A 19,671-nucleotide genomic window follows, 5' to 3' on the forward strand; every position below is an offset into this window, starting at 1 on the left:
AGGTGTATGGATTTGCAGTTCAGAGTCCAAGAACAAATTTATCAAAAGATGTGAAAGAAAACTCTTTCAAAAGCTATCAAAGATGTGTGGCAGCTCTTTACCTTTTCTTTTGTGATGCATTCAGGATGTAGAGGCACCAAGCCTCCACGAATGATTGCTTCTACAGACTTGTTTCATGAAAGTAAAGTATTGTCCGTTGTCCCCTTCATCACTCATATTTATCAGTCCTCATATTTACAGCTTCAACGCTTATGAAAGCCCTGAGCGAGGTTTTCACCTCGGCCAAGGTCTCGGATTGTTCGTTAACAGGCACCCCTCATACAATATATGCAGAAAATCCGGGCCCTATCATCTCAGCCGACATAAACTGATAAAATCTTAGATATCAACTGATATTTTTCAATTATTTTTTATTTTCTTAAAAAGCTATTTAAGGAATAAATTTTGGAATCAATGCTTAAATATAGTTCTTAAGCTCGCATTTACCATATTGGCCAAGATTTCTGTCCAACAATATTGGCTGACATTTTGGAAAATCTCAGGTCCTTCCAAGTTTCCCAACTTACCAACCAAGATTAATTGAGATCTCAATTCATCTCAGTCTCAGCCAAGATTCTCAGTTCTGGTACCGATGGCCGTTTCGATCGGCTGGAGGCACGGTCTAATATTGGTTCCTACCAAATCGGATCGGTGCGAACCGACAATGAGAGGAAGGGACAAATCGGGGAGGAGACACAGAGAAAGAGAGAGAGGAAAAGAGAGGAAGAGAAAGAGAGAGAAAGAGAAGGGGGTCCGTCTAAGATGCTGCTAGAGGGCATCCGGTTGGCCACCGTGGTCGTTAGGTTGCGTAAATGCTGCCTACAGCTCCGCGGTGTGAAACAAGAACGATCGTCCCTGTTTCACGGGCTTTTTTAAAAAAATTCGATAACAGTGAAGCTGACAATGGGTTTGTCAACTTCACTATTTCTAGACTTTTTTTAAAAAATTTGAAATAACGAAGCCTGCAAATAGATTACCACCAACTTCACTATTTTTAAATTTTTTTAAAAAAAATGTAAAAAAATAAAGCCGACAAACCAAGTACCGACTTCACTGTTTGTCTTCTTTTTTAAAAAACGTGAACAGGAGCGGTCGCCCCTATTCCACGGCCGCGACTCCGTCCACACCGCTTCCGTCATCTGATGGCTACGATGGCCACCCAGAGACCTTCAACGGCCCCTCCGTCGTCCCATCCTCTTGTCTTCGATGGCCTCCCCCTCTATATCTCTCTCTTTCTCGCTCGTTGCGACAGCCCTATCGGGCGAACCAAGCTTCCACGGGCCTCCAGCGGCCACAGAGGGCCACCACCGGCCTCCGACGGCCTCTCCCTCTCTTATTCTCTCTTTCTTTCTTTGTTTCCCTCTCTTTCTTCTCTGGCACCGGCGTGTATTGTTTTCACCGTTAGAACCATCCCAGTTCTCTGCCGGTCCGTTTCGGCATGCCCCAAACCGTCCGATTCGAGACGGTTTTGAAAACTATAGTCTCAGCCACTCATCAAGATGACTAATATATTGAAACTTAAAAACCTTGACATTGAAGAAAAAAATATATTATAAAGCCAAAAATTCATCTAGGTATTTGGAAACAACGATATTTAGACCATTCTTCCTCAACTTGGTTTACTTGATTGTTCCAAAGCCATAATCTGAATGGTAAATAAAGCAATATGAAGATGAAAAATCTCTAATCTGCCAACTATATTACTGTTGGAATATATTTTCCTTTAGTTTATCTCGTTCCAAGTACACTCTTTTCTCAGAAGGACAAAATGTTGCAAGCAGATTTATACCAGGCAGATAATGGTGATTAGACGACTATTTGCTTTCCACATATAAGAAGTACCAAATGACAAGTTTATTTGTAGAAAGCAACCACTTGTGCAACAAAGGTGCTCCTATCATTACATTCATAAAAGAAGAAAACAAAGAAAAAAGTGTTTAGCTCATATATTGTAAAACAAGACAGACATGCTTGTGGTCCATCCTGCACCCCACCCCCCCAAAACCAACAACCAAACAACAACCTTCACCCACTCGTTCTCCCTTTATCATAAAACCGATTGCTCCTATCTGAAAAAGGAACAAAACAGGAATAATACGATCATAGGGATTAGATTCATTTAGTACGTTTTTACCAGTAATTCAGTTTCATTTCTTCCCTTTTTCTGTCTCCAAAGGTATTTGATGAAAGGTGAAAGGAAGATCTGGTAAGACTTACTGACCAGAAGCAGCTTTCGACTGCTGAGGCAGGCCATCAATCATGCTCAACTGTCTCCTGAGCTTAACTATGTGGGCCTGCACCTGTGACACAGAATAATTGGCTGAAGTAATTCCATTTTCAAGGATTGAAATTAATTCAGCATCTTGTACTTCCAAAAACCCAGTCCGTCAAATGAATATCTACAGGAACTCATCCATTTTAATTCTTACATTTGCAAGAATTTGGCATATGCAATGTTGGTATTAAGAATATGCAAGAGACACTTCATCTACTCCCTGAAAATACATGTATATGTATACACATGTGCATGTGTATATATATAAAAGACATGTCCATAGAGTTCTTCTAATTGGACTTCCCCCTCTTAAAACATGAAAAGGAAGCATGGATTTCTGCTATCACTTGTTGGACTTATCCTGGAATCATGGATGGTTGGACTTTCCTTCCTAGAAATGAATACTTAAGGGACTCCAGAGGTCTCAACAGAAAACATGGACAACTCGTGGATGGAGATGTTATCAAATGTATAAAAAGAAAAGCAGGTAGTTAAGCAGGATTGAATGAAATCCCAGAGAGAAAATCAGAGGACAGCAACATAAGCAAGGGCTGAGAAGCTGCAGCAAAGATGCTTTCTCAATGCTGTTTCTGCCTTTGTTATGGACTACACATGAGGAGTTCAATTACCTTAGGAGGTGGGACTGGTAACTTTAGTTAGTTGCATAAAATTCAATGACCTGAAAACCCAGATTAGATTTAACAGGAGGGCTCCTAAAGAGAGCTTGTGAACATGTCAATGCCACAACAGAAGACCCATGACCAAAACCAGAAATATACAGTGCACTCGTGCTAGTTGACATATTGAGCGTGATGAAAGATCTCCTATAAAGGCATTTTAGCCTTCGGTTGAAAATGAGAAAGAGACCAATAGATCTTGTTTCCTCCGCTTGCCATATCTTGAAAGTCTACAAAGAGCATCAGTACTCCCAGATTGTAGTGCAAAATCCAGGAGAAAGAGAATCTGACTATAACCTCAAAAAGTAGAATGAAAGTGAAAACAGAATTCTAACTACAAGGGAACAAATTTGTCCCTTTCAAATAGCAGAGATAAGTGCCAGTGAGTAAGAACAATGAAAATACTCAGAAAATTCATTAATGACAAAAAGGTAAAATGAATTCTCAGTTACAAAAAATTGGCATGCATAAACAGCAAAAAAATGATGAAGCAAGAATCCTAATCGTACAGCAGTGGTCTTTGCTATAATTATATTAAGGGTGAGGAATGGCTTGCAGGTCAAATTTTATGGATGTAAAGGGATCTGCAATACCAAGACTATTGATCTACACCACACACTACCCACCACAACAAAAAGGGAAAAAGAAAAAAATAAAAACCCAATGCCTCACAAGTGCTCTACAACTAAGTTTGCGATGCTTCAATGGGTCTCCTTTCATTTTAGCCTACTACATTTTGCTTCACCACCCATTTACCCTCTATCATCAAGATTGCCATCTTTGTCAATTCCACTTATAAACACCGTCTCTCTCTCCCTCTCTCACATACACACACACATTTCCTCACCACCATTAATGAGGAATTTAGGCACACTTATGTTAGGTGCAAATATAGAAATTAGGATATTTTATTCGTATTTGGATTCTCAAATTTTATTTGGACTCCAGAATTTTATTTTTATGCGGACTCTAGAGTTTGCCTCATTAGAATTTTGGGTTGTCTATGCAAATCCATTGCTGTGTTAATTGAGAACACAACTTTCATTATTGAGAATACAGAATATTGAGATATTCCCTCTCTCTCTCTCTCTCTCTCTCTCTCTCTCTCTCTATCTCTATCTCTTTCTTCTGTCCTGTATCACACCATGTTAGGGTAACTGTTCACCAGAAGCTAGGTTCCCCTCAATGATCAAACCAATAAGCAATAAACAATGCAGTGAAGGTTAAAATTCTTATGAAAATATTTTGCTAACGTCAGGACAAGAGAAGCTTGATATGTATAGATACATTGCACTAATCTGGGCACATTCATCTGAACCATTGCTTTGGATGAACTTGCCTTTAGGATATACCAAGCAAGAACTGTCCATGCAAAGTACAGAAGCCTGAATGACAAAATATCAGGGGACCCAACAATTCACAGGCTTTACTCCAAGCATTTTATAAAACCCAGTATTTTGTATCCAAAAAAAGAAAAGAAAAGAAGGATAGAAACAATATCAAAGCAAAAACCCACAATTACAGCTTGCTTGATCTATTGCAACTCTCATATTTACCTTGCAGCTATGATATACCAAATTAGGTGCGGTCATCTTTGGCATTGCACTAAATCTTATAACTTATAAGCCTACAATTTTGCCACCAAAAAAGCATGGTCCAGATCCAAGATATTTGCCATAACCAATGCATCCAACACATGGTGTGGTGTAACACCAAATAAAACGCTTGTTCAGATCATTGATTGGGGTTCGCAACTCCAGATAAACAAACAAAAATCAAGACTAGAAAAGGTATCATGGTACTTTGGAACAAATCCCAAAATCAAGCCTCACTTGCCACTTGAAGATAGGTCATGACTTAATCTGATATATTCTTATCCCTCTTCACAGATGTCAGATCAGAGGATTGCTCTTTAAGCCCATGGTCTACTGGCTTGATGATCACATTTTATCAGCCTAAAGAACTATCTTTTTCCTCTTCTTTTAGGGAATCTACTTTGTTCACAGCCCCATTCTTTCTCAATCTCTCATATACAGAACGGATAGATAAGGCAGTTGGATAAGGGGGGTGCCACATGGTGACACATTGCCCCGACATCACCCATGGGTCCAACTTTCACCCATCATCTCTTAATCACCTCAATCAGATGAGATGCGGAAGGTAGGTTATCTGGGTCAAACAGTTCAGGCCAATCTAGATTAGATCCAAGTTGTTATGGATCGGACTCTGCCCAAGGCTTGGTTGCATTTAGGTCTGAGTGCACAACAACATCCTACACCAAGATCTCAGGAACAAGTCAACTCGATAACAGAGAAATTCTGAAAGCTAGTTTTACTCGGTCCATTAGCAAATGCCCGTGATCGATTATATTTGTGAACCACAAAAATATAGTCATTACTTTAAATCAATTTAATAGGAAGTTGATGGAAGAATATCTGCATCTGCAAAGAGTTTTCTGACAATCATATTATCTTAACTTAGTATAAAGTTAGCATGATGCAACTTGTTTCATTTAGAATTCTGACTGACAATTGCATGATACACATGACATGTTTCCGATAACCAGAATCAACATGGTTTAACCAATCTATTAACATCTGGACTCAAATCCCGTTTACAACTGGTTCGTTTGATCATAGGAAGGTGCTTTTAAAACCTCTAATGCAGCATAGAAAACTGAGATAAGAAACAAGCAATCGAATTCCATTTGTCCATAGCTCTACTCCTAATTGAAATGCAGCATCCAGATTCTAGAGAACATAAAATAATGATTTTGTTTTATTTCATTATATAAGCTTTATAAACTTGGTTTTCATCTAAATACAATGGCCTCCTACAGTGCTCAGCTCTCAATTAGTTACACTCATAGATAAGTGGCATAAGTTAAATTTTACCGATCATGATTTTAGAGTTTCTAATTCTCTGGTGCGCAGACATGTCAGAGTTGGATGCATGTCATCTAAATATTGTTTTCCTATATGAATAATTTGTATGCAAAGTCAAAAGAAAAATAGGTTTAGTCTGACCTGCTGACGAGCAGCCGCAAGTTTCAATAGCTCATCTGCCTCAGAGAAATTCATGAACCACTGACTTAGTGGATGATCCTTGGTGTCACCTCTTTTCTTTTCATTCACATGTTCAATAGGACCTATAAGAATTAAGAAGGCAGCTTATTCCTCTAGAATTTTTGGAAACATAAAACAAAAGGTGGAAAAAGCGAACAAAATAATTATACCTGGGGGTAGCAAGTTTAGACCGGCAGGTAGCCTTGGAACAATTGCAGCTGGATGATTTTGGACACGGAGAAAGAATGCTTCAGTAGGCTCAGAAAAAACTATCTCATCATATGTTTCCACAACAACAGGCTTTTTTGTTGACTGGGGTCCATTATCATCTTCAGGATACAACTTTAGCTGGTGATATCTGTAAAATTATTAGGACAAGTTGCATATGAGCATGAAAGAAGATAAATGACAATGCTGATCAAAATTGATGATCTTAGCTAGGAATTTACAGGTCCAGCTGCTTGTCACAAACATCATTGTGGAAAAAGAGGGTAATAGCTATTTCAAATTCTCCCCATCCGGATTCTGACAATTCAAAAGGTGCTGACTCTACAACCCTCGTTGGATTGTTGAAACTAGGATGCAGTTGAAAGACAGCACGCTTAATTATCACACTCAAATCCTCATTTGTCGCACTGCGAACATAAACAGTCCATTTGTGGGAATTGAACCTAAATGATAGAAGTACAAGATGTCAACCTCCAACCTACTATTTGACTTAAGATGATATAGCACATCACACATCATAAAATAAAGTTTCTTATTATGGGAATTGCACCAAAAAAAGAGTTAGCAAACGACAAGGCTTACTCGCTCGCTTTTTTGCCAAGCCAGAATGATATAGTTCCATATACAATTGGAAAGCTGATCTCCACATCCTTGAGTCTTCTAGTCTGATCATACAGACAACACGACCTTATTACCAAGACCATGACAAACTCAATATCAAGATGACAAATGAACGGCATGCACTAGAGGATGTATCATTATTCTTTCACAATCAAATAATACAAAAGGTTAAACATACTTTCTTTAGCATGTTAGTAGGAAATTAAATCTCTACAATTAAACTATTCTTACAAAAGATCTCTGACCTATTTTGGTTTGCATTTTTTCTTGTACACACCAGCTCTTTCCTAACCAATGATTCTAACACCTCATCATGAACAATCAAAACATCTAAATATAGAAAATCTAAAAGAAAAAACTGAACATTAGAAGAACAAGTAGCTTGAAATAGAAAGGCCTACACAAGATTTTAGGAATTGATGAGGTCACCTGTATCCAACCTAGTGGTGTGGTTCATGAAAACAAAAGTAATATTGGAATAACTGTAGTTATTGCAAATCACCCTTGCTGTCTTGGTGACTAGGTGCTCTTCCCCTTGATAACCTTGTCAGGGACACAAGGATTGGCATCCTCTATCTCTTCAAATTATTACCATAGTTCAAATGGTGTATTTAACATGGGCCACAAGGTGATGTGCAACAGAAGTTGCTTTAGAGAACATTTCAAGGCATGCACATTCAATAGCGAGGATCAAATGGCTATGTCCCTCACACCTTGTCTTCAAAGTTTTTGTAAAAGCACCCCCCCACACACACACACACGAAAAAAAAGCTTGAAGATAGGAATAATAAGAAAAAGGCTGCTATTGTTCCCTTCGAAAAACTTCCCTACAGCAGCAGGCAAAGGAAAATGAAATGCCATGCTTTGGAAAGGGCTCGATTCTGTTTTCATTTTGCAAGGCATCTTAATGAATCAGGGTATTGCATATCTGGAAATCTAAATATATCAAGGCATTACATGTGGCTATTATGAAGAGCAGGTAATGTCCCAAACAACTGCAGAAAAAGATTATAAGTACAGGCCTGGCCTAAAGTATATGTCGCAAAGGAGACAGAAGGCATGCTAGGATGTCTTCTTTCAATAGCCTGTTCTTCCAATTATCCTCAATTTTGGAAAATAATACAAAAAAAAAGAAATTCAAGATCCCTTTTGTCCAATGCATTATTATTCATTTCATTAACTTAAGAGAAAGAACAGTTGCTTCATCGCTTTATCTACTTTTTATACCATTGCCATTAGGGGAACATCTAGGTGCCCTACTATCTGTTGCCTTGAGATCAGGCAAACAACCAGCAGGACATCAAGGTTAGCATGTAGGCCATTGTTTAAGCACCTCAAGTTCCCCATAGTGTTTGAGTAGCTGCTCTAAATGTGGCCTGCTACTTAAAGGCATCCTGGTAATATGTGCGTGTGTGTGTGTGTGTGTGTCTTACTTGATGCTACCTTATCCTTCTTTTACACTTAATACTGTCCACAGTAATAAACTGTAAATAAAGAAACTAACGATTGCAGATTCAGAAGTGGGGAATGTATAAAACTATAGACATATAAAAACAATCTTCTTTGGTAACCACACATTTCTGATACTCTTACGAATAATATTTAGAGCGCATGGTAGAAGAAGTATATAGTATGTGTCCATTTGTCTGAACAGTACCTAGTTTACAACATCATAATCATCCATCACATGATCCTTTCATATTGAATTTCGCATGTACCTACCATCCATCTGATTAAGATTATAAACTTATCCATGCAAAGGTGACAATTATTTCCTTCTAAATATCAAGAAAACCATCAAAAGTCCCCCATAGGTTCATAAATCCCAATTACAATATTAACATGTATATGCCCTATTTCTTCATCGAGAGTGAAGCCAACCTGTACCATGTATAGACTCAGATTAACAGTAGAAGAATTCAGGAGAACCATTCATTCACATCTCCAGAAACATTTAGATCACTCTATGGTTATTAATTTAGTTCCTTCCTATTGTTAAACAGCAATCATTTTCAAGTCTCTGCTCGTATAGGGTTAGAAAAAGCTTGAGGGACTGTTTGATACTTTTTTTTTCTTGTTTCTTTTTTAAAAAAAATAGAAACACAGAATCCAATGCAGAATATACATTTGGTTACCCCTATTTCTGTTTCTATTCTTTTTAAACAACTTCCATTATTTCTGAAAAAAGTGAAAGTGAAAATTTTTCTCTTCTATTTTTTTTGCAAAAGCGGGTTTTCACTCTTCTCCTCCCAACCTCTCTCCTTCCGCCCAATCTCGCCCTCAACCTCGTCACCCCTAGCTATCCACACTCTACCTCTATCACTCACTCGACTGCCTCATCACACCGGCATCAAGCTCTCCCTCATCCTCGACCACGTCAGCTCTCCCATCCCCCTCCCTCTCCCTCATCGCCAGCCATACGGCTCCTTAAAATAAAAATAAAAAAAATAAAAAAAAGCACATAAAACATGTTTTCTATCGTCAAAAATCTTTCAAAAAAAAAGGAAATAGAATTTCTGTTTCAAGATTTTCTTTTTTAAAAAAAAGTGACAACAATGCCAAACGTAACCTAAATCTCCCAAGAAGAATAAAAATCAACAAAAGAATATCAAGGAATGTAGAAAGAAGAAATCAACTTATGGATGGAGAAAGTAAGAAATGCAGCTTAGACACCAATGATCCATGCAAATTATTAAAAAGAGATTCATTTTTTGTTAAATCAAAGTGAGTATCAACCAGGATGTTGGCATTGTTAAATTACTAGTAACCAAACATTTCTGAATATGGTGTCATGCCTATTAAACCTTCTATCTATCACTATGATTATAATAGCAGTTCTTCTTATTATATTCATTAACATAATTGTCCTTATTCATATCATAAAATTGCATGAAACCATTTTGAACTTCTAAATGAATGTACCATGTGTTCTTTATTATTTAAAAGGAAAAATAAAAAGAAACCTCATATGTAGATTCCTTATCAAGTCATAATTATAGAATCACACCATATATTGATTATCCATAAATGATCTCACTTTCTTGTTTAAAATTATTTTTCATTTTTTATGTGTTTCACAGTTTAAGTCATGTCTACTTCAACAGCTGCTCCAGATGCAAGCTAATTAAGTTATACTAGATATGGCATGGCCAAGTATATCATTAGTTTGCAATCGAAACATCCTAAAACTATACAAAAGTAGTTTAATTTCCCAAATTTTTAATTCCCATAATACACCTAATTAGATTTCTTCCTTAGATGTCTAAATGATGCCAAACTTCTATAAAAAGGGATCCTAACATTCCTAGACTCTGATAAGAAGACCAAGAGAGAAAACTATAGCAAAACTTAAACTTTTCTGGAGCAAGGATGTAATATATCAAATAAATCTTAAGCAAATTCATGAGGAAGTTATCCATATTAAAATCTTTTTGAAATTCTTCCTATATCTAAATTTAGTTTTAGTCATGTGCATTTGCACATGCATTATAACTAGTCCAAATAAAATAGAAGATCATATATAATTATTCAGTTGCTTCTTTGTTTTCTCTCCTATTTAAATTGTGTACAAGATATGCAATAAAAAAAATGTTACAGCTTATACCACGTGCATACAAGGAATGTCATTAACTATAGTAGACCATGAATCAAAAAATGGAGTTAGGAGTGGATAAGATGATCTACGATAAAGAATGCCTTAGTAAGGGTGGCGCATGATGGAGGTAATTAGGATATACTACAAAGATAAAGGTGACAGTTAATTTTCCAGCTGCTACGGGTGGTTAAGATCAAGGTTTGCCATACCAATCATTAGCAGTGCGTATGGACCATACTGTACTGTAATGATATTGAACTGGTATGTGGTACGGGGGGTACACTAACACTTAGCGCACTGAACCGGATACTATACTAGGTGTATCAACATTATAATAGTATAGTATCGGTATGGGATCCGAAACCGAGATGGAACCTTGGTTAAGATATTCAAGCTAGAGAAACTAAAATCCTTCCATGCAACTCAAGAAGTTTCTTCTAACTTGTTGGGCCTTTTCTAACGCCCAATCACCCTTTCCTACTTCTTCATTTGTTATCCATGTTGCCTCTTCCCATCTTCCTGTTCGCAGAGGAGATATCACATAGACAAGTTAATCGCTCATCCACAAAGGCCCTTAGGGTCCAAAAAAAATCCATATGAGCTTAAATCAAGAAAAACAAAAATTCACATGCAGATCTAAATTAAAAAGCCATTACATGGATTGTGGTGACATGCAGATCAGTAATCAAGATAGAGATTGATACCATCATTGTCATGCGAACTTAAAAGATGTAGAGTAGTTTTAACAATAAAGTAAGCTCAAAGAATCGAGCTCCAAAGCAAAACTCATTCGCAATTTAACTTCTATCCAGCTAATAATACCACTTACATAGAAACTTACAGTCGTGCCATTTTAGGCAAGCATCAACAACAAATCATCAGTGCTGAACTTCCTAATTTTTTTATCAGTTTCTCTCAAATTTCTTGATTGCTTAAAATATTCGACTTCATCCCTTTACTGATAGAATTCGGACTACCAAGTGTTATGATAAAATGATGATAATAACAACAAGATAATGTGGTATCTCATGATTTCTTGTATCTGCTACGGAAAGATTTAGGTTTTCAACAGAAATAAAAGGGGAAGGGGAAGGGGAAGAGTAGAGGCCTTCTTGTCGGCGGCGTCATCGGAAACCCTAGCGGCCTTGGAGCGCTGAGACTTTTGGCCGGCGTTTCCGTCGGGCTGCTGCTCGCCGGCGTGCTTCTTCGGCGATGTGTGCGGCATCGAGGAAAGGATAGGAGAACAGGAATCGAATCCAAAATTTAAGAGAAAAGAGTGAAAAAAGATGGCGAACTGCAAATTTATTCAGTTCGAAAGGGTCACGTTTAAAACCGGCAACCGTTAACGGGATGATTTAGATGATTTAGATGATAAACGGCGGTGGTGGAACCGTGGAAGGGGACCCTACGGTCCAGCCGCACTTGAACCGGATCCGGTCCGATAGGAGAAGAACTTTGAGTTGTGCGAACATTGGTTTGGATAATCCACATGACGGCGGTGGATGAAATAGAGAAGCACTTAAGCATATGATCGAGTCTAGACCATGCGGTAAAACCTAAGCATTACCAAGATTTAGTGAACATCATCTAATTCAGGCAGATAGGACTAGAACATTGGCCCCTACTTTGTAATGTCAGCAAAAAATATCAGTTGAAGTGATAAATTTAAATATTACCACATAGCTACGTGATTTTAAAAAATTTTAAAAATATTTTTCAAATATATTAAGTAGATTAGACTGAAATCAGATCAAATATCAATATATCCATATCTATATTTTTTTTTCTGAATATGAATATTAGTCGTATATAAAAATTTATATTCATATTTATTTTAAACGGATACAAATACAAATCGAATATCAAAAGTATTGATATAAATATAGATATAAGTCAAATAAGTAAATTTTATGATCACAAAATTAAAGATATTACAAAGTTGATCGTAAATCAAGTTAATAACATGTTGATGTAATTATATATTTTTTTTAAAAGTTCATGAGTGCTATATAAAATTAAATAAAATTACAAATAGAATCAAATATTTCGATATAAATCGGATAATTGTCTATCTATATCCATATTTATTTTTTTTAATAGATATAAATATGAATATAGATATTAGTAAGATGCTCAAATTTCTATCCATATCTAAATAGATTCAGATAAAAAAATAGATTTGGATGGATATTATCCAATTCACTTTCACTCCTAATGCAGATAGTGAATATCATGATCACTTATTTAAATCTTGCTAATTTACTGGTGGTCTCACTTTCTTGTAAAAATTATATGATATATTTAGCTATTTTTTCCTAGGAAAAATAAAATGTGCTGGAAAGACTGCCCATCCAATTCTATGACCATTAAGTACAATATGGCAATAATAGAAGCTCCATGTCAACTAAGATATGTTATGTTTGAAGTCATTTTTCACGGAGTCCGGCTAATTATAGAAAGTCTAAGTACAACGGTTCAGCTTCTAAGCAAGGCTTTGAATTTTTTTTTCTTCAATATCTTTCTATATATATCTCACCTATAAAAGTTAGCAGGAAAGTAACAAACATAGTCTCTCTAAATGCACCCTCTTATAGACTATGACTTTCAAAGACAAGAAAAACTATGAGTTATTTTCTGGTTTTTATTTTTTCTTAAAAAAAGCAAAGTGATGATTAATTATATCCATCCAAGGAATTTTTTTTTTTTTAAGTTAATTGCATGCATTTCATGTACAAAATTCTAATTCAAAATCAAATAATGTAAACATATGTTCAAAATGTCATTTACTTATATAAATACTTGGAGTCAAATACTCGGATCAACTATAATGCTAACTCGAGTAAATAAAAAAAAAAAATTGCTGCCAAACATTCTCGAATTAGAGAGAGTGACATAGGGTTTAGAAGAAAAATGGAGGGTAGGCCCAACCATGCAACTATCCTCTAAAAACAGAGGTCATTAAAGAGTGCACCATTTCCACGCTAAATGTTTGTCTAATTTTGGATATCCTATTATTCGAATATAAGTGCTTTTATAGTGATTTATAGTGGTCCAACAAGTTGGCATAACATGCATAAAAGCTTGACACCTTCCAAATAATTTTCACATAAATAATCAAATAAAAACTTAAATAATTCAATAATTAGTAATTGCATAACTAACAATAAGATAAAAGATTATTTTATATAAGAAAATTTAACCTAGAGGGATGCTACTTTTGAGCTTTTGATTACATGGACATTTTTTTTTGTCTCCCACAAAAAAACAACTACCATGTAAGACGCGTGCATAAGCACGCCTCCACAATAAACCTAGAACATGTACTGATGTAGTGTTATATATTGATGAAAAATTTGCTAATATATATTTCATATCTCATGTGTGCATGTGTCATATAATTTGTTATTATAACATATATCACATTATTGGTTCATATACATTAATTTCCAAGCCTGACACAAGAAGCCTCTCATCTTCTATTTTGGTGTCTGACCCATTTCTTCTAATAATTGGTCTTAGTTGTTGGATTATCGAGATATTATTTAGAACCCTACTTGCATTGCTCCACAATCTACTATTAAAGGATATATAATCTTATGGTCATAAATTTTTTTATGACAATAGATTTAAACTCTTATATAGCATTTGGTGGCAAAAAAATTGGAAAGAAAAAATAAAAATTATCCAATTAAATTTGGAAGTATACAATTTTTTCTATAGAAAGATATTTTTGGATGGATGGATAAGGTAGGAGGTTATTCCACTAACGGTGATTAGTTGGATAGATAACTTGGAGGAAAAAGTTTTTTTTTATGCACAATATGCCATTAAATCAATTATGAAATGTGTCTAAGGCTATATTTGGCAAAATTTTTGGAGAGCTAAAAAGTACTTTAAAGTCCTTCAAAAATATTTTTGGATGATATAGTAATGCTTGATAAAAAATTGAAAAACTACTTTAGTTTTATTGAAAAATTGAAAGATTTATTTGGAAAAATCTCCATCTTAGAGCTTATCCCCGAAAAAATTTTCTTACCAATGTCAGGGAGCTATTTAGATTTAAATAAAACTTTTCTGATGAGCAAAACACCAACCAACAAATCACATAATTATATATTATATCATATCATATCAAATTATTATATTGTAAATAATTATAATGTAATATATGAAGGGAATAATCCGATCAGGGTCGGATCATCAGGATGCATCTGAAAAATTTTCTATTCTAAATTTTATAACCTTTATAAAATTTTACCTTGTATGCAGCGGATTTAATAAAGAAAGGATCAAGAATCTTAGGTTTTCTTGAATCTGATGCCTCGCAAGGTCTGGATATGCATGTCCTCTATTTTGTGCACACGTCAGGTACTATAGGAAAGCAGAATGAAGTCTCTAGACATCACACCTTCTGAAAGCAACAAAGAAAAAGAGATCTAACTTCCTCTTAAAGGGATGCCTAGGAAAGCCCCCTTGATGCCCAAGAAAATCAATGCCAAGAAGACCACCACGCAAGGGAAGAAAGGATGCCTCATTTCTTGTTATTGCACAACCTATCTAACTCATGGTGTTTTGTTTTTTTTGTCGCATAAAAGTTTCACACCATCATCGGTAGTTAGAGCCCTCCCTTTAAATAGATGTTGGACGCCCATATCTGATTAAAAGACCCCATTGACTTAGGACTTTGGTTCAAATCTGATTTGAACTAGATTGGATCTCATCCAATCACCTAAGAAACCAAAGGAGGAAAGGAGAGTGTCAAACTAATGCGTGAACTTTCTTCACATAGCACAAAAATATGAGGCGGAAATAAATCAGTGCTCCCACTTCCTTTTAGTCAGCTAATGACGAGAAAGAGTCCCAAGATTTTGGGACTCTTTGGTTCTAAACCAAATTACTTCAAATTTGACTCAATTTGGATCCAATTCGAACCAGATTCGATGAACCTATCAATCATAATCTAATTAGGATTCTGGTCTAAGTCTAACTTAAATTTTTAATCTAATTAATTTTAATTAAATCAGATCTAATCTGAAATTAATTAGGATATAAATTTAATTTCTCATAATTTTTTTAGATTACTAATCAGATCATTATCATCTCCGAAATTAAATCTACACCTCATGTCCAGTGCTAGCTAGATATAGTCAACTATTTAATTCCGTATGATCCTTAACTTAATTCTCAATTAAGCTAATATATTTGTTCAATCAAGTCTTGTACTTTCAAATTAAATACATAGATATTAAGTCAATTCTTTTCTATTTTGTCTGACTTTGTGCATGATTTTATAGGTTTGAACACTAAGCCGGTAGCACAAAAATTATTTTTTATACTAATCAAAGTTACCATCCAGCAATGACTTCCAACATCCGGATAGATCGAATATTTGCAAGACAACATTTAAGAACTTTAAAATATGATTACCGTATAATTCATCCCTTTGATCCTGAATGCTCAGCATGACTTAGGGTTTAATTGTCAATCCTGGATGAATCATCCATATTGTATTTTAATCTTTTAAATCTATCACATAGATTATCCCAATCTAGATTTTACTAAATTAAAATATAGTGATGCATTATCTCTTATAATCTGGAGGGATCAATCCTATCTCGATCCACACAGATTTTGCAAGTACTTAACTATACTCAGTAGCTTTCTATCACTGCATTAGAAATGCAGATAGTCAGACACTAAAGTACAGTGAGTTGCTTGTAAGCCACCGTGATCTCAGGTCTGAGAAACACTTATGCCAATATCTTTCACGAGCTGCTCTTGATAGTAGAGTGCTCCACAGGTAAGTCACTTGTTTAGTGATGATGTACTTCTACATCTCATCTATATATTATACTAATATCTTCACACTCTTTGATTATGAGAACAACTAATCTATATGGCACACAATGACTATACTCAATAAACGTCATCGTCCTTTAATGATGTATTATTTGGTTGTGAACATAGTTTAAGAACTATTCGATAAATCCTCTTTTATCGATTACTTTATAGTTCTAAAGATTTCATCACCACACAAGAGTTCTGATAAGAAAGATATATAATTTGTGATAAAAAATATCAAATAATTTTTATTAATTTATAATTCATATATAAATTATAAAGAACATAATCGTCCAAACGATTGACTTTAGGATACATTTTCTAACAACTTTCACTTGGACTAAAGCCAATCAGTACAGTATCTAAAATCCATCTTCTATTTATTTTTGTCGAATTCTTTAATTTCGAGGGCTTTAGTAAATGACTCGGTTGAGTTTTTCTTTCTGTCGATCTTCTGAAAGTCAACGTCACCTCGATCCACGATCTTCTGGATAAGATGATAGCGACGTAGAATATGCTTGATTCTCTGATGGAACTTCAGTTCTTTCGTTTGAGCTATGGCTCCGATACTGTTGCAGTACAGCAGAACATGACCATCAATGAAGGGTGCTACTGCAAGCTCGTTGATGAACTTTCGCAACCAAACTACTTCTTTAGCAGCATCGGATGCCACAATGTACACTACCTCATATACTAAATTGACTACGGTGTGCTGCTTAAAACTTTTTCAGTAGATCGTTCCTCCATTCAAGGTAAACACATATCGCAATATACTTTTACTATCATCATGATCTGATCGAAAACTGAAATCAATATATCTCACAAGTTTTAAGTCAATATCTCCATAAATAAGCTATTGGTTCTTAGTATTTCTCAAATACTTAAGAATTATCTTTACAACCTTCCAATAGTTCTCATCTGGATCAGACTGGTACTTATTCACTATCAATAGTGAGTATGCCACATCCGATCTCATACATGTCATAGTGTACATGATAGACTCCACTATCGAGATACATGAGATCCTACTCATACACTCTCTCTTGTAAGGTTGTCAGATAATCCTTCTTAGAGAGAGCCTTTTTTGAAATTTTTCATGCTGAACTGTTTTAGCACGATGTTAATGTATGTGGATTGAGACAATCTAAGTAGCCTTTTAGATCTATCCCCATAGATCTTCATCCCCTCATAGATCTTCATCCCTAAGATGCAGGATGCTTCTTCCAAATCTTTCATAAAGAACTGTGAAGATAGCCAGACTTTTTATTTTCTGTAACGCATAGATGTCATTTTTGATTAAAAAAATATCATCCACATACAAAATAAAAAATACAACTACTGACCTATTAGCCCATTTGTATATAAAGAATTTTTCTCCATTCTTAACGAAGCCATACGTTCTGATCACCTTATCAAAACGTATGTTCTAACTCCGAGATATCTGCTTCAATCCATAAATAGATCTCTGAAGCCTGCACATCTTTAATTCATCTGTGGATGTGAATCATTCAGGTTATATCATATATACCTCTTGTTCCAACTCTCCATTTAGGAAAGTAGTTTTGACATCTATTTATCAAATTTCATAATCAAAGTATGTCACTATCGCAAGCATGATCTAAATGGACTTAAGTATTGTCATAGAAGAAAATATCTCATCATAGTCAATACCATAATGCTAACAATATCCCTTGGCAATCAGATGGACTTTATAGGTCTCCACCTTTTCATCTGCATCTTTTTTTTTTGTAAATTCACTTACACCCTATGAAGTTTATCCCTTTGAGTGGATCAACGAGTGTCCATATATCATTGACCTTCATGGACTCGATTTTGAATTTTATAGCTTCAAGCCATATATCAGAGTCAGACCTTTGTATGGCATCCAGGTAGGTGGTCGGATCTTCATTGTTCTCATCGAGTTTAACAAGATCGCCATCCCAGATCAAAAAATCATAGTATCTGTCCGATTGATGCAATACTCTACTGAATCTTCTCAAGGATGTCTCTACAATGGGTTTCAGATTTGATCTAAATAAATCTGATTCTATAGGTATAGTTGTTTGTGTTAACTTTTCTACCGATCGAACTTCATCAAGTTCAACCTTAGTAGAATCAGTTCCTTCACTAAGAAACTCCTTTTCTAAAAGGAATATCTTATTATTGACGAACATCTTTTGTTCTTCAATAAGATAGAAGTAATACCCTTTAATTTTTTTTGGATATCCAACAAAATAATACTTATCATATCGGGGTCTAAGCTTATCGATCTACAAATGCTTGACATAAATCGGACAGTCCCAAATCCTAAGGTAAGAGAGTATCGGCCTACATCCAGTCTATATCTCATATAGTATTTTTGCAACTGATTTGCTTGGAACTCTATTCATAACGTGACAAGCAGTCTCAAGAGCATAATCCTAAAAGGAGATTGGTAGACTTACAATTCCTATCATGAATCGAACCATGTCTAACAAAGTTTGATTCCTTCTTTCAGACACTCCATTATGTTGCGGTATCCCAGAAGGAATCTATTAAAAGAAAATCCCATTCTCTTTTGGATATGTCAAAAACTCATTGAAAAGGTATTCACCTCCTCAGTCTGATGAAAGAGTTTTAATATTTTTTTCAGTTTATTTTTCTACCTAATTGCATAATCGTTTGAATATTTCAAATGATTTGGACTTATGCTTCATAAGATAGATATACCCATGTCTCGATAGGTCATCATTAAATGTAATGAAGTAGTAATATCCTCCTCTACACTCGTGTTCATGGATCCACATACATCAATATGTACTAAACTCAGAACATCACTGGCTCGTTCATCCTTTCCAGTAAAGAATGACTTTGTCATCTTTCCAAGAAGACAGGATTCACAGATCGGTAAAGATTCACAATCATTGACTTCGAAGATTCTCTCCTTATTTAATATGTTCATCCTATTCTTATTTATATGATCGAACCTATAATGTCAAAGGTAGGTATCCGTGACATTATCTACTTTAAGATATTTGTTCGGTGTATACATTATACTAACAGACTATGATAAAATATAAATGTCACCTTTTAATTATCCATGCATAATTATAATACCATTCACAATGATATTATAATTTTTTTTTATTGAAAAAGTAAATCCATTCTTGGTCAAAAGGCCTATGGAAATAATATTCATAAGAAATGATGGACAATAATGATAATTATTTAATATAATGGTATTTGAATTGAAAACAAGCTGAACCTTTCCTATAGCTAGAACTAGAACAGTCCTTCCATTTCCAACATTTAAGAATCGTTCGTTATTTTCAAATTCTACTAATCTAAAGT

General features: G+C 35.2%; 1 protein-coding gene across 3 annotated transcripts; it reads right to left on the reverse strand.

Annotated features, from left to right (window-relative positions):
• Positions 1-1,706: 1,706 nt before the first annotated feature.
• LOC105059405 (transcription initiation factor TFIID subunit 14b) lies at positions 1,707-11,725 on the reverse strand. 3 transcript variants are annotated; one of them, XM_073250070.1, is made up of 6 exons: positions 11,609-11,725; positions 6,867-6,949; positions 6,506-6,727; positions 6,227-6,414; positions 6,018-6,139; positions 1,707-2,339 (listed from the first exon to the last, which is right to left on the reverse strand). In XM_073250070.1, exons 1-6 carry the CDS (start codon positions 11,723-11,725, stop codon positions 2,253-2,255), a joined length of 819 nt encoding a protein of 272 aa, XP_073106171.1. In that variant the 3' UTR covers positions 1,707-2,252. The 3 variants fall into 3 exon arrangements, with proteins under 3 accessions (XP_073106171.1, XP_073106169.1, XP_073106170.1); XM_073250068.1 differs by lacking the exon at positions 11,609-11,725 and having other exon boundaries at positions 1,707-2,108; positions 2,261-2,339; positions 6,867-7,039; XM_073250069.1 differs by lacking the exon at positions 11,609-11,725 and having other exon boundaries at positions 1,707-2,108; positions 2,257-2,339; positions 6,867-7,039.
• Between the last annotated feature and the right edge of the window lie 7,946 nt (positions 11,726-19,671).

Source organism: Elaeis guineensis, chromosome 16, assembly GCF_000442705.2.
Source record: "Elaeis guineensis isolate ETL-2024a chromosome 16, EG11, whole genome shotgun sequence".
NCBI classification, from domain to species: Eukaryota; Viridiplantae; Streptophyta; class Magnoliopsida; order Arecales; family Arecaceae; genus Elaeis; species Elaeis guineensis.